This window comes from Pyrenophora tritici-repentis, chromosome 1, assembly GCF_003171515.1.
Source record: "Pyrenophora tritici-repentis strain M4 chromosome 1, whole genome shotgun sequence".
Taxonomy (NCBI): Eukaryota; Fungi; Ascomycota; class Dothideomycetes; order Pleosporales; family Pleosporaceae; genus Pyrenophora; species Pyrenophora tritici-repentis.
This window is the reverse complement of record NC_089390.1, coordinates 929,262-944,101: the sequence shown is the minus strand read 5'-3', so window position 1 is coordinate 944,101 and position 14,840 is coordinate 929,262. Positions and strand designations below refer to the sequence as shown.

Sequence of the window (14,840 nt, the reverse complement as noted above, 5' to 3'; positions counted from 1 at the left end):
CTAGTGTTCACACATCCATCTTCTTGCACCTTTGTACTTAATGACGGTTGTTCGTGTAATCGCAGGTCCCAAACAAATTTTGATTGAATGAAACACGATTAGTGTGACTCAAAATAAACATGTTCATCGCATCTGGGTTATTACACCTCATCACCCCGCGTGACATGTAACACTTGATATACCAGTGTCTGGAGCTCACTGTATGCTCCAGACAGCTCCTTCAGCTCAGCACTACGATCGCAATAACTCCTCCTGCTCTTCCCTGGATATACCAAACAAGTAAAGTACGTCCAGCATACTCTTCGAGTTCAGACGAGCAGGAGCCTGCATCTGCACTTTTGTCTTTGCATGGAACGCGACACCAAGACCGGCCACGCCCATCATGGGGAGATCGTTTGCGCCATCGCCAATGCAAACGACTTGCTCGAGGAGGATGTTTTCCTTTTCTGCAATCTCTCGGACGTGTTGGCGTTTCTTTTCCCCGTGAACGATTTCACCCGTCAGTTCGCCGGTGAGCGTAATGCCGTCCTGGGAGACAACGAGATGGTTCGCAAAGGCGTAGTCGAGGCCGAGCCGTTGTCCCATCCAGCCCGTCACAGGCGTGAAGCCGCCACTGAGAACCGCCGTCTTGAAACCCAGTCTCTTCAGCGCGGTGATGAGCTCTTTGACGCCCTCGTTCAGCGTGATTCTCGACTTCAGCTCATCAAAGACGTTGCTCGATACGCCCTTTAACAGCTTACATCGCGCGCGAAGACTCTCTTCAAAGTCTAGCTCGCCATTCATCGCTTTAGCTGTAATGGCCGATACCTCCTTCTCTGCGCCAATGTGCGACGCGATTTCGTCAATGACCTCCTGCTGTATCAGGGTGCTGTCCATGTCGAAGACAGCAAGCCTCTTGTAACGCCGATATATGGTATCCGCTTGAAACACGCATTCCAAGTTCCACTTTCGCTCGAATTGTGACACAGCCTCATGTCTCCGTAATGTCTCCGGCGAAATGGACGACGGGCTCGGCAGGGGGAAGGTAACCTCGACTACCCTGCAGAGCTCGCTTGACTCCAGTCGCTTGCCCGTTATTGTGCTTTGCTGGAGACCAGCTATTATGTTTGTGAGAGCGACGAAGAAGTCTGTGAGACAGGCCTGGCTAAAGTAGCGACAGGAGAGGTTATCGAGAGCATTGGGGCCCGGCGTGGAGGGTTCGAGTGGGGAGTCTTCGAGGCTCTCGGTGGGCACATGGTCAAGCTTCAGTCGTTCGAGCGATGCGGAGGAAACTGGCGTATCGGCTTGGTAGAAGAGCGTTGCAACGATGTGGGTGAACGAAACGTCGAGGGGAGGGGGTTTGGCGGCCATGATTGGTAAAGTACTAGACGCTGTAGCTGATTCGATAGTAATGAATTTTGGGAAATTTCTCTCAAAACTCGTCGAGGTGATTATGTTGATTGTTTACACCGCGGGCGTGCAGGCGGAATAAATACACAGGGATCCAGGATTCCTGCGTTGCTCTGCCCCGCCGTGAAAACCCCAGCACAGTCACGACCGAGCAAGCGTCCGAGTATGACTTCCGACATGGTATCGTTACTTCTTGTCTCCAAACCCCCAGAACACAGAACTAGAGGAACGACCATGGTTCCATATCCCCGACGATTTCCCCGCACCCTGCAGATGGCCTGAAGGCGACCCTGGGTGGGGAAGCCTCGGCGTCTTCTAGTGCAGCATGCCTGAGCTGAATGTCGCCACGGTTAAGATGCATCGAGAATCCCAGCGCCATCAACACGTAACAGGAACTGAATCGAACCTGCTCGATCACCTCAGTCCTCGCCATGGACGATTACAAGCCCGAGAAACCGAACATCAAACAGTCGCCACCCATCGACGTAACGGTGCCATACGATGCTGCCTGGGTCAAGGACAAGGTCATAGTCATAACCGGAGGAGCGAGCGGCTTTGGCGCAGGCTTTGTACGACTATGGGCAAACAACGGCGCTGTGGTGATTGTGGGCGATATCAACGTGCAAAAGGGTGATGCGCTGTGTCGGGCCATCAACAAGGAGAGCAACACTGGTGGCAAGGCGCATTTCGTGCATTGCGACGTGACAGATTGGCAGTCGCAGGTCAATCTCTTCAAAGAGGCTGTCAAGCTGAGTCCACATGGCGGCCTGGATTGTGTTGTCGCAAATGCGGGCATAGCAGGCCCGGACAACCTCCAGATGGGCAGCGACCTTGACGCTGCGGAACCGCCTCCGCCAGTCTTCAAGATCATGGACGTAAACCTCACGGGTGTGCTCTACACTACACATCTCGCCTGCTTCTGGCTGCCCAAGAACCCAGGTTCTTCGCCTTGCAGTCTCGACGCGAAGCCTTCTACAACCTCACCGCGCGACCGCCATATCCTACTTCTGGGCTCCATTGCGTCTCTAGCGCCCATCGCCATCCAGCCACAATACTGCGCCGCGAAGCATGCCGTGCTGGGTCTGTTCAGAAGTCTGAGGGTGACCAGTGGCCTCCAGGGCATACGGGTAAACCTGCTCTGTCCGTACTTCATCGACACGCCCATTGTAACGACAGGCGCACGTTTCATACTTGCAGGCGGTGCATTGGGTCAAGTGGAAGATGTCGTTGATGCGGGGACGCGCTTCGTGGCCGACTCACGCATATTGGGTCGGGCGCTGTGTGTAGGCCCCAAGATGCATGTGCGCCAAAAGGAGAACGGCGAGTGGGAGCTATCCACCCCGGGAGCACCTGGCAGCATCGAGCAGGCTATCTTCGAGCCGTGTGCCGACGATTGGGAAGACCAGGACCAGTGGAACCGCACTTTTGTCAAGCTTTTGAACCTAGTGCAGGCTGGAAGAGGTTGGATTGGGTGGGCACAGGATATCGCCAAAGCGACACTGTACAGCGTTGGTATAGGGAGATGATGGGCCCCAACACGGCGCAAGAGTCGCGGCTGTTATCCAGCATCGTCTGGGTGACAGATTGTAGTCACAGAGTCATATAAATTTCGCCCTCCTCAACACTCCATCTTTCGCAATGCGCGTCTTCCCTATCGCCAGCAACCGTCATGGTGCCCAGCTGTGGAACCAGTGTGGATACGCGACGCGATCGTGTTTGTTTATCGCGGCATGTCCTGGTGACTGCACCTTTATGAAGGTGTTATGTGAGAAAAACGCAAGCCCATGGAAGAGATGAAGACACCGTCTTCGCAAATAGATGTTGGTGTGGCATGATGCGTGCAGCAGTTCTTTGCAGCAATGTTTCCCTCGCCGACGCGTCGCGGCGATCGTCAGCCCACGCCAAGCATCAGAAGGGGTGTCACATGCCGAACAACAGCAGTAACCTGCCTTTCTTCCCCACACCATTGCATAGAGATTACCTGCAGCTAGGCCGACGATATTTGTGGAACAAAACCTCACGTGGCCGAAGATGGAGTAAGGACCCTGCTCCCCATACCCAACTCTTCAATTGCTGAAAGTTATCCAAGCCCGACTGATAACATCATCACATAAAATATCATACACCCCAACGATGCATCAATAAATGCCCAAATACGCGTCCACCAGGGCATCCTCACCAAGAGTTCGTCATATTTCCAAAAGCAAATGGAGCCATAATGGGTCGCGCAGAGAGAGGATCCGAATGTCATCGACCTTTACTACAACAAACTCGACACGATCCACAATTACGTCCGATGGCTTTACAATGGCATCGTGCCCGTCCAGCTCTATATAGCAGACGATGATGAGGACCGCGAAACGAGGGCCGAAGAAGCAGAGAAGGTCTTCGTTCAGCTCGCATACGCATACGTCTTTGGCGAAAGAGCTTTCGACTCAAAGCATAGGAACGCGGTTATAAAGACCATTTTCGCGGCAAAGAAGTATTCTAGTTAGTAATTAGGGCTAGAGAGCGTCAATATTATATATGCTGGCACCCCGCCTAGATCCTGTGCTCGACGTTTAGTAATCGAGGACTATGTGTGGTACAGTAGTGACGAGAGGGACAAGGGGGTTGGTTGGACGACATCTTTCGGTGAATACTGTAAGGAGGCTCTGGAAGAGTGCATCAAGGGTCTCATGATGGCTCGCACCCGGCCTGAAATCAACAAATACCATCCTCTCGAGGACTACCTTGACGATGAGTGACCAAGGACCATCCTCGTCTCATAGTTGGGACATTGTGATCTGTCAGCCTGTCAAATATATACCTTCAAGCTATAATAGCAAGAAGGTCGGCCTTTTTGTTATTCCACATGATCTAAGATGAACCCGATTACAACCGTTGTATGTGTAGACCGAATGTGATTAGACCGTATCACCTGGGTATTATAAGATACTTGACAGTGTGCAAGCACTACGCGATGATCTTGAACTGCGACACTTTTGAGGGGGATAATCGCATGACCTTGTGCACGTAGTCTACAGGAACAGGCTACAGTCTCAGCGAACGACTCCCATCGCGTTAATCATGTCCTCAGTTTTGTCTTCTTTCCACCCAATACCATAACGTCAGTTCTTGCTATGAGTTGGCCAAGAAATCTACTTTCACTACTAGGCAAGGTATGAGTAAGGGATTAAAGGACAAACAGTCAAATAGACGAGCATAACATTAAGGACTATAGATGAATATTTGGAAATGCGAAATGCTTCGATTGGAATACATAATCAAAAATAATAAACAAATGAACTACCGAGCAGCCCGGACAATGCCATCAACAATGAGCCTACCTCTGCATCTCATACCACACACTCAAGCGAGTTCCTTTACTCCTTGATCCGGTCCCCACTCCGCCAACACCGTATCCTTCCGCCAATCGGCCTTCCGGAGAATGGCCGCCTCACGCCACTTCTTATGCTCCTGATCAATAGCAATCATCTGCTTCTTCAATCCCTCCTTTCCATTGCGGCTCAACCAATATTCAAAGTCCACAATATCAGGAATCTCCTTCTTGAACCGCTTGTGGCAGAGGTCATTGGCAAGATGCTTCAGGAGTGGGTTGGAGTTTGGGATGCGCGTGGCAACGGCGTTCATCTCATCCTTTGAGAGAGTTTGAGAAGAGATTGTGGAGGCTAGAGAAGTGGGGCGTCATGCGCGCTGGGAGAAGAATGAGGCGGAGCGTCAAGAGCGCCGAGCGAAGAATCAGGCCGAGCATCGTCAGCGTATCGGTGAGGAGCGGCGTGCAGCAAAAGCCCTCAAGAAGAAGCTGGACACGAAGGGCTCGGGTCTTGCCACAGTCACTCCGGGCGAAGCAGAGCTGCTTCGTGGTCATATGCCGACTCGTTAGAGACTTGTGATGAGCTTGGTGTGTGTTAGTCTACTCCCATTCACTCTTGACAACACTGTCAAGATTGTATGCAACGATGGCACTTGGATTTGATCGGAAAATATGGAGGCTCCAAGAAGCTATACAAATGGGGGACAGCAATAGTGCTTTGACAGCATACTTGGGCTATAAAGCAAGCTCTTTTAGATAGTCGTCTAATTACTTGATTGACGCTAGGCAATGTCGGAAACACTTTTCGTACTGCTGGATAGAGTCGTGATCTCAGAAATGGAAACATAATCCAATGAACAACCATAATTTCACCTTTCCTGATATGATGTATAACTCTCAAGAACGTGAATGTCTATTAAACCCAATAGTAGTAATTTACTTTCTTACTTTTGCTAGCAATATGAACATGGCGTATCCTGTATTAATTTCATCTGTCGCACAGTTCACCTAATATATTGTTCTAAAACAAATAATCTAGATAGGATCTTATGCGTACAGTTTTGTACATACACCATTGTAAGTATACCGGAGTACCCTGTGGGTTTCTTTAATCTGGATATACCATTTTTCTTCCCACACCACCATCGACAACAATCTCTTGCCCAGTAACAAACTCGTTGCCAACAAGATACTCTACTGCCCTCGTAACATGTTCCACTCTGCCAACCCTACAGACTGGATGCCATGTAGCATCAGCAGGTGTCAAGTCATCTTCCCACAGGGCTCCGCTTTCATCTGCTGCTTTGTTCTCATCCATGACGTGTATCCAACCCGGAACGATGGCATTGACTCTGATATTGTGGCGGTGTCCAAGTGATACGGCCATCGACTGTGTCAGTCCCAGAAGTCCAGCCTTGGCAGCAGAGTAGGCTTCATGATCAGACTCGGATTGGTAGGCGCGTGTAGAGGAGATGTTGATGATGCTGCCTGGGGACCGCTGCGTGGAGCGTCCGGCGGCGAGCAGCGGCACACATAGGCGGCTAAGGATGAATGGCGCTGTGAGACCGATTGCGATCTTTAAATCCCACTCTTGCTCCATCTCATCGCCCTCGGCTTCCATCCTTCGATCCTTTGAGATGACCAGGTCTGTTGGAAAAGCATTGTTGATCAAAACATCTAGCTTCCCATCAAATCGTTGCCCGACCTCTTCTACAGCAGCTTTCATCTCGTTACGCTTGCTGAGGTCGCAGTGGATTGCATGCCACCTTTCCTTGCCTCCATTTGACCACTCTTGCGCCCGGTCTTTGACGTGGTCTAGTTCTTGCTTATTTGAATCTAGTATCACGACATTATGGCCTGAGCTAAGGAGTTGTCGGAAGAGGCCACGTCCGACGCCTCGAGCACCGCCTGTGAGCAGTACCTTCAGAGATTGGGGGGCTGTGTTCATGTTGCTGAGGGGTAACAAACTAAAACTCTCGTGATGGTTTAGAGGCCGTTCTCCGAGGTAGATTCGCCTCGCTGTCGTTGTGCAAACATCGTTTTGCGTGATGTCATGGTGGAGATGAATATGTCGTGAAAATGATGATCTTGATATAACATGACTCGTACAGCTTCATTTATGCCACCCGCACTAACTTATATCTAGGTGAATACCTCGCACAGTGAAGCAAGAGACTAGTATAAGATGCACTTGAATTATTTCTAAACTAAGTTACTTATACTAAAGAGGACGCCGAGCGTACATGATGCAACAACATTGACATGTGAAACTTTCACGAGATCATGTGATGCTATGATCTCGTGGACACGTCTACATGTATCTACATGTCCAGCTTTCTACGCTGCTCTGTGATATTTAAACATTTCTGAAATCAATAACCGAGAAGATAGTTCATGTTGAGCAATGATGAATCACTTCGATTGCATTCATATCACGTGCACAAGGACATACATGTAGGGACTGGGTCATATGCTCCATAAGAATAATGTCATCGGTTACGAAAGTAAATTACAGGTAGAAGTAAAAGCAATGAAAAGAACGTCGTCTCAAATGAAGGTAATGATGGAAGAAAGGGAAATAGTCATCTCAAGTGAAGGTTCTACCGAAGGGTATGAAAGAGACTGCATCCCTAGTACAAAAGGCGCCTTAATGCCGCCCATCATCACAACCCAGAGTCAATTTGGTTCAAAATGTTCACAGCTGAGTACGCATCCCACGTATCACAAAGATCGAACTGCTCTGCTCCAAAATCCTGCTTCTTGATCTCGTCGGTATTCTCCAAAATCTGCATGAACAAGCCTCCACTTACGTGCCAAGCGAGATGGCAGTGGAGAGGCCAGACTCCAGGGTTGTTCTGCACATACTGAATCACCATGTATGAAGGCTCCGGGACGTTGTCAACAAGACGGGCATTTGCCATCAAGTGCGTGTCACGACGGATGGTGTTTCCAGAGTTGGTAACGACACCGTCCCACTCACCATGGCCTTCAGCAAGGACATGAAAATCGTGGCCGTGAAGATGCATAGGGTGACCACCAATCATGGCATGGTTCACAAGAACAATACGGACGTGCTCGGCGTTAGGGAACTCATAGACGTTCCACTCGGGCTTGAAGTCGGTCTCACCAAGCTTGGCCTTGAGGAGAATGGGCGCGTTGTAGTCGCCGCGGTATGGACTGTTGTTCATGAACCACACAAAGTGCGAGCCGTTGGACTGAAAACGCATGTCAACGCGCTCGACATGCTCAGGTTCCTCCACGGGGATCTGGCAAAGCGGGATGCCGAGGGTGATGGGGTCGTTCTTGCACTGCTCAAGTTGTTCCTGGGTGACGTCCGAGGTTGATTCTGGAATTGCTTCGGTGTCCGCATCTTCGTAGTAGACTGCCGCAAGAGCGTTCGGTGAGATGCCGTCGGTAAGAGTGCAGCGGAAACCCTGGGCAAGCTGGGAGCGCATCCAGAATGTGTCACCGGGGTTGCCGATTGCCTCAACAATAACGTCGGTACGCTGACCAATGGCGAGTGTGACTACGTTGGTCATGTACGGCTCGACCGGGATGAAGTCAAGAGCAATGACCTTCAACATGTGTCCGTCAATGCTGAACTTCTGGTTTCCTTCAGCACCTGCATTGATGAGACGTAGCAGATGTTTCTTTCCAGACTCAAATTTGAACTTGGATATGCCGGCGTTGGGTGTGCAAGGAAGTGACGTCTCGTCGCAGGGGTAGTTCATGCGCCCGTTGATCAAGTTGTTATTCGATGGCGAGATTCGTCCGTTCATGGTAGCGTTGACTAGAGTGTAATAATCGGCATGGAACCAATCCTCGACGATGATTGGACCGACATCGATGTCGTATTCTTCGTGCTTGGGGCCGTGGATAACGAGGGGACCGTGAGCACCGCCGGAGTACTGGGCGCTATAATGACCTGACCATGTTAAACTTGTTTTAACAATAGCAAGTGATGAACTCACTGTGATACCAAGAGGTACCATAACGGTCGGCACGGAACAGCATCTCATAGTAGCCACCGTTGGGTGTGACTGGGCATTGGCCAACAGCTGGCACGCCATCATACCATGGCGTTTCCATCTGTAAGAGTCCGTGAGCGTGAAGAGTGGTTCCCTCGTCAGTAAGATCGTTAGTGACCCTCCACAAGATCCAATCACCCCTAGAACAATAATTAGCACTCATACTACAACGATCGAAGACAGTACGTACCAGTTCGCCTCGACAAGGGGGCCGGGAAATTGACCATTGATAGTGAGACCGTTCCTTGTGACACCATCGGGAGCGATGGTCTGGTACGCCACATGAAGATCATATGTCCTCGTCACGCCAGTATCGGGCATAGAGTGACAATTGGGATCCGCTGTAGGGGTGCTGGCCGGGGTAACAATGGGTGATTGGGATACGATGTGTCCATCAGAGTGAATAGGTCCACGCGAGTAAGTATTCGAAGCATTCCCAGAGTAAGACATGTGACCAGATATAGTCGGATGTGGGTAAAAAGGAAACTTTTGGCCTGTTGGGGTAGGAGACGCGCTATTGGCATGAGTCTCAGGAACACCGTCGACTGGAAGGCGAGGGCAGTCGAGCATACCCCACTGGGAGTTGCCGGACTGCTCAACATGTGAGATTGAAGGAATCAAATTGTTGATGTCCTTGGAAATCCAGCATGGCTCACGGTAGGCATCCTTCGCAGGCCCACCGTAGGCGTAAGGGGTGGAGGGCTTAGGCGGAGGGTACATCTCGCCTTTGGATGGTGTTCCTGGCCATTCGTACGGCAGGGGGGCATCGTTGTACGGGTTGTAGTATGGGCCACCATGTCCATGGGCGTTTGTCGTAGGTCGGGCCGTAGCGTAATGAGTGACAGTTGCAGTGACTACCTGACAGAGGGACTCGGATGCGGTTGGTACAAAGAGGACAGATGAAAGAGAGGCCGAAGCGGCAACGTAGGGAGCGTACGCTACCATGATGGTAACAAATAGAAAGAATTATATGTCGTTACCTCCTGGCACTACAACAAAAACTACTGCAAGACGAAGGAATGACAAGCGCTGCAACCGAATTCACTGCATGTCAAAGAGGATATCTATATGGAAACATCTGGGGCCGTGCAAGGCTCCGATCAGCTGTCTTGGTGGGTGGGTATCGATTCACCCAGGGCCAGCCATGGTCAAGGAAACAAAGCATGGACTTGAGACATGGCATCGTTAGTGTCGCTCGAGACAGTAAGTTCGAGGCTATGGTATGATCCAGGTCTTGCCGTTGTGGGTATGGCCAGAAAGTGGCACAGACAACCGAGATGAGCTATATTTTCTTTTACTACTGCCTCGAGGCTTGCTCTACGCGGCGGCAGGCCGAGACTGCTAGGAGTAGAAACAAAACACTTGGCATGGAAGCCACCATAACTGGTAGTCGATCTACGAGGTAACTAGCGCTGGTCGTGATTTGGGTCCTGGCCATGCACAGAGACACGACCGGAAGATTATCCAAGTGCCGTTTTGCGGTCGCGAGTGAACGTGTAGCGGTGCACGGAGACGTGCCTGACAGGCAGCACCAACAGGTACCTCTCAGACGTTGCAGTTGGCGTGCTTTCTCCCGGCAGCTATCGTAGTGCAACGCTTGTACCAATCAAGCCATGGAACTTGGTCGATAATTGTTGAGATTGCTGAGATGATAGCTAAATTTAGCGATGCCGTGGTAGCCGTGCAATCACTCGGCATTCAGAGAAGGTCGTCATGAAGCGACGTGTACGCGTAGAAAGGTATGCCCCTTGAACTGTGGGGATGTCAATGGCGTTGCCGTAACAAAGCAAGAAGGCATACAGAGTGCTGAGGCTGGAGGCCGACGTAGTTCGCGTGCAGACGTGGGTGTGGAGATAAGGTTCCTTTAGTTGCGCACGGGTTGCGACATCAAAAGGGGCGACCCGAGCATGTGACGATCACCACGGCTCCCGTTTCCCGTCAAAACATCTTCTGTCCCAGAGGGCCATATGATCGCTGGCGTTGGTGTCCCCCTCAAACGGTCGCCCGGTAGAGTCCTAGATATGCCGCAGCATAGAAAAGCGAACTGCATCATGCTAGCCTTGGCCAACTGCCAGCACGATTTCACAGCGCTTCCTGCCGAGCGGCATGCCAACCCTCTCTCGACAACGAGGGCGCATGGCTCTTTGCGCGGCTTCGGGATTATGGTTGCTTTTCTTTTGCACTCGCTCCACTTTGCCGTGCCAAAGCACGAGTCCGGTCTGTACCTGCATATATCGATTCAAAATACTTATGGAGCTGAAGTGCATGGCTTCTGTGGCTGCATTGCACTTGCGCTTGCGGTTCTATACACGTTCAGCCCTCCGCCACAAACCCATCTGCCAGCTCCCGTCTACGCCACCGACATTGCTATAGTGGCGCTCACAGCCAAGAACGTCGCTGATGATGATTCCGCCCGCGTCATCCAAAGCGGAAAAAAACAAAATCGTGAAACAATTTGTCTTTGCGTCATGTATTGACATCGGCTAGTTACCCTTGCATGCTAGCAACAACATTGCCGTCGGTTGGCGAGGTCTTGCCCGTGTGCCTCAACGAAAACCTTGCGAATCTCCCATGTCGTCGTTGAAGCAATGCGAACAGTAGTAACATTTGCAACACGTCACGCGTTGAGATTTCGCTGCCCAACCGGAAGTCATCGCACATGAACCGGTCTAGGCCATTGCCTTGTCGCCTTCGGGATGGCACCACTTTGGTGTACGGCATAATCCTGATAGCGCACATGAGGCGATATTTCGCATTCAAGCATCATCCCCAGTATCGTAACATCGACGACGACCGGCAGAACTATTATCCCGTCCCTGCGTGTGTGCGATTACCACTACTACGGCACGGTCAAACCCAATAGAACAAGCAACAGCAGCTTTCGGCCTCTCTCAGCAGTCAGCAGTGGTTATGTTGGCAGCAAAAGCCACAGTGGCCGCGATTTCCAGTTTTGCTCAGGTATTACGCGCGACTTGTTGCGTTTTCGAACAGGTGTTTATTGTGCTTGGTCTGGATATCGTCAACGACAGATGAAGATGTTGTCGCAGCAGAGCGGTACGTCATAGCCGCTGTTTGGAATAGCCGAGTTGTGGTCGGTCCGTTGATCTACATGAACCACCGCTGAGCCTTTGACCTTCTTGCACCACCGGCTTGCGAAAACAACGATTCCAAACACGCCGCATGCCTCGCACAGCGTGCATGTTCTCTTGTTCCTCGTGTGCAGTGTTGATTCTAATCCCTGCACCGATCACGCACATGTTGTTTCGACGCGCCCCGCCCAGCGTTTCAACGTGATGCCGCGCGCAAAACACCTAGGCACCCACATGTTCTCTCTCGTCCTGCACAATTTCCGCGTCACCACGAACTATCAAGTACAGGGTCACATCTTTTTGCTGCTTGACTGTCTGTCTGTTTGCAGAAACCGGCCGGTGCAGCCAAGTGAGAACTGTTTGCGCTGAGCGGATGCTTCCGCTGCGACTTGACCTGCATTGCACTTTGCCTGCCGACATGTAAGATTACGGAGGATCCCATCATTAAATTCTCCCGTTGCAGTCTATTGCTATGAAGCTGTCATCTCCGGTAACAGAATCTTCAGTCCGCGACAGACGGCCGAGTCGACAACTTACTGATGCTTGAGCACCCCACGCCTAAGAGATGACCAAAGCATCGGACGAGACTTGGAAGTCCATGCTATCTCATTGCCAACCATCAACGAAGGAACGTTGAATGCCCCTGCAATGCAAGTAAAATGTCGTCGGAGTTGTGTTCAAACCGTCACTAAGCCCTACATGGCACACCCTGCAGCCATCGGATATGATCCACCAATCAGGTCCAAACGGCTACCAACTGTCAGATGTCAAAACAGACCCACAGACCTGGTTTTGGTATAGGTACCCTTCCTCCGTTCATCTATACGCATGTTGCTCCAGGCACATGGCGCCCTGTCGCTGCGTTCTAGCTCCGGCCGGTGGTAAACGAAACGGCTAAGTATGCAGATGCTAACGGTTCGTCGGCTTCACGGCTTGCGTTGTCATCTGCGCTGGTAGGATATAAGCCCTCATCCCACCATGCTTTGAGTCGACACCGCAGCTGCGCTGAACATTCATTCAACCCACTCTTTCCGCATTCATTCCTTCTTTTCTTCTCAGTCACTCATTTGTCGCTTGGTCGACTTGTCCATCGCTAGAAACATCATTACTCACATCACCATACACACCATGAAGACCGCAGCTGTTCTCTCCGCCATCACGGCCGTAGCCAGTGCCCATGCCACTTGGCAGCAACTTTGGAAGAACGGCAAAGATCTCGAGAGCACCTGCGCCAGGCTGCCCCCGTCGAACAGCCCTGTCGAGAGCTACACAGGCACCGCCCTGCAATGTCAGTGTGCCAAAGAGAATTGTTATTGTTACATTGCTAACAGTCACAGGCAATGTCAACCCTGCTGCTGCTCAGGGCAAGTGTGACTTCGAGGCTGGCGACACAGTGACTATCGAGATGCACCAACACAACTCCCGTGACTGTACCGAGCAGGCTATCGGAGGTGCACACTGGGGACCCGTTCTCGCATACATGTCCAAGGTTGAGGATGCCTCCACTGCCGACGGCTCAAGCGAGTTCTTCAAGGTCTACCAGAACACCTGGGCCAAGAACCCTGCGGCTACCCAGGGAGACAACGACTTCTGGGGCACCAAGGACCTAAACTACAACTGTATGTCACTTTCTTCTTTGCATGATACCTCTCTGACGCTTGCGTAGGCGGAAAGCTGGACTTCACCATTCCCAAGGACATCGCTCCGGGTGACTACCTCCTTCGTGCTGAGGCCATTGCTCTCCACGCTGCTGGCCCTTCCGGTGGTGCCCAGCATTACATGACCTGCTACCAGCTTACCGTTACTGGAAGCGGTACTCTCGAGCCCAAGGGTGTTAAATTCCCCGAGGCCTACATCGCGAGTGGTCCCGGCCTTGGCTTCTCTATTCACGCCGATCTCGACTCGTACCCCGCTCCTGGCCCTGCTCTCATCGCTAGCGGTACTGAGGCTAAGCCCCAGCTCCTTGACTTTGGCAAAATCTCCGGCGCACCGGCCGCTCCCGCTCCTGGCAGCGCTTCCAAGACATCCGCGGCTTCCACCGTTGCCCCATCTTCCACCAGTGCCGCTGTCGAGGCTGCGCCTTCTTCTGCCACCCCAGCCGAGGCTTCTTCTTCTCCAGCTGCCACATCTGCTATGTCTACATCGGAGCCTGCCCCAATCTCGTCCGAGGTTGCCCCTACCCAAACGCCTCAGCTTTCCAGCGTTGCTCCATACCCAGTCGCCAACAGCACTTCAACCATGCTCCCTGGTACCGCAACCCTCTCGACCATGATCACCGCCGTCCGTCCCAGTGCTACATCTGAGCCCTCGGGTCCCATCAAGGAATACTACCAGTGCGGCGGCATCAACTACAAGGGCGCTGGACAGTGTGCTAGTGGTCTCGAGTGCAAGCAGTGGAACCCCTACTACTTCCAATGCGTTAAGCCTGAAGCCAACCAACCCGGTCCCAGCAAGGGCCCCATGCCTTCGCCTTCTCCCGTTGCGCCCAAGCCCACTCCTTCTCCTGAGGCTCCCGCATCTACATCTACTGCCCCAGTTGCTGCTGAGCCTGTGTCTGCTACTCCTGTTGCCATCCAGCCCTCGTACCCTGCAGCTTCTCCTGCGCCCATTGCCGGTGTCCCTGCCTCTGGTAAGCCTTCCTCTGGCAAACCTTCCTCTGGCAAGCCTTCCTCTAGTGCCCCTGCCTCTGGTGCGCCTTCCTCTGGTTCGCCAGGTGCCGGTGCCGGTGAGAAGAAGTACACCCTCGAAACCTTCATTGCTATGCTTGAGAAGGAAGCTGGTAGCGAGACCGCTGCTAAGATGCGCCGCATGATTGATGCTCTCTTGTGAACGTCTCGCCCACTGACGTGATGATGAAAACTCACTCGTCCCTTGTATATATACTCCTCCTAGATGGGGGACTTCGATTCTTGTAATGATGTTTCTTTTCGCAATGGCAACCCTTTTGATATAACTTGATTTATTCCTTGACTAAGTGATGTTTTCGCGGTCATGGAATCAATGTCGGACGTCGGTGAT

General features: G+C 51.8%; 7 protein-coding genes across 7 annotated transcripts; 3 read left to right on the top strand and 4 right to left on the bottom strand.

The window, feature by feature from the left end:
* Positions 1-231: 231 nt before the first annotated feature.
* PtrM4_003640 (SerB, Phosphoserine phosphatase) lies at positions 232-1,350 on the bottom strand (the record flags this gene model as incomplete). Its single annotated transcript, XM_001930406.2, has 1 exon — positions 232-1,350. The coding sequence occupies one exon, from the start codon at positions 1,348-1,350 to the stop codon at positions 232-234; it is 1,119 nt and encodes a 372-aa protein (XP_001930441.1).
* Positions 1,351-1,820: 470 nt separating this feature from the next.
* PtrM4_003630 (uncharacterized protein) lies at positions 1,821-2,915 on the top strand (the record flags this gene model as incomplete). The annotated part of the gene is made up of 1 exon (XM_001930405.2): positions 1,821-2,915. One exon carries the CDS (start codon positions 1,821-1,823, stop codon positions 2,913-2,915), a length of 1,095 nt encoding a protein of 364 aa, XP_001930440.1.
* A 1,825-nt stretch (positions 2,916-4,740) lies between these two features.
* PtrM4_003620 (uncharacterized protein) lies at positions 4,741-5,022 on the bottom strand (the record flags this gene model as incomplete). Its single annotated transcript, XM_066102678.1, has 1 exon — positions 4,741-5,022. One exon carries the CDS (start codon positions 5,020-5,022, stop codon positions 4,741-4,743), a length of 282 nt encoding a protein of 93 aa, XP_065964880.1.
* A 791-nt stretch (positions 5,023-5,813) lies between these two features.
* Positions 5,814-6,653, bottom strand: PtrM4_003610 (FabG, Dehydrogenase with different specificities (related to short-chain alcohol dehydrogenase); the record flags this gene model as incomplete). The annotated part of the gene is made up of 1 exon (XM_001930403.2): positions 5,814-6,653. The coding sequence occupies one exon, from the start codon at positions 6,651-6,653 to the stop codon at positions 5,814-5,816; it is 840 nt and encodes a 279-aa protein (XP_001930438.1).
* A 715-nt stretch (positions 6,654-7,368) lies between these two features.
* PtrM4_003600 (SufI, putative multicopper oxidase) lies at positions 7,369-9,678 on the bottom strand (the record flags this gene model as incomplete). The annotated part of the gene is made up of 3 exons (XM_066102677.1): positions 7,369-8,630; positions 8,677-8,873; positions 8,924-9,678. 3 exons carry the CDS (start codon positions 9,676-9,678, stop codon positions 7,369-7,371), a joined length of 2,214 nt encoding a protein of 737 aa, XP_065964879.1.
* A 1,106-nt stretch (positions 9,679-10,784) lies between these two features.
* Positions 10,785-11,210, top strand: PtrM4_003590 (uncharacterized protein; the record flags this gene model as incomplete). The annotated part of the gene is made up of 1 exon (XM_066102676.1): positions 10,785-11,210. The coding sequence occupies one exon, from the start codon at positions 10,785-10,787 to the stop codon at positions 11,208-11,210; it is 426 nt and encodes a 141-aa protein (XP_065964878.1).
* A 1,740-nt stretch (positions 11,211-12,950) lies between these two features.
* Positions 12,951-14,651, top strand: PtrM4_003580 (Glyco-hydro-61 multi-domain protein; the record flags this gene model as incomplete). Its single annotated transcript, XM_001930401.1, has 3 exons — positions 12,951-13,110; positions 13,160-13,441; positions 13,489-14,651. The coding sequence occupies 3 exons, from the start codon at positions 12,951-12,953 to the stop codon at positions 14,649-14,651; spliced, it is 1,605 nt and encodes a 534-aa protein (XP_001930436.1).
* Between the last annotated feature and the right edge of the window lie 189 nt (positions 14,652-14,840).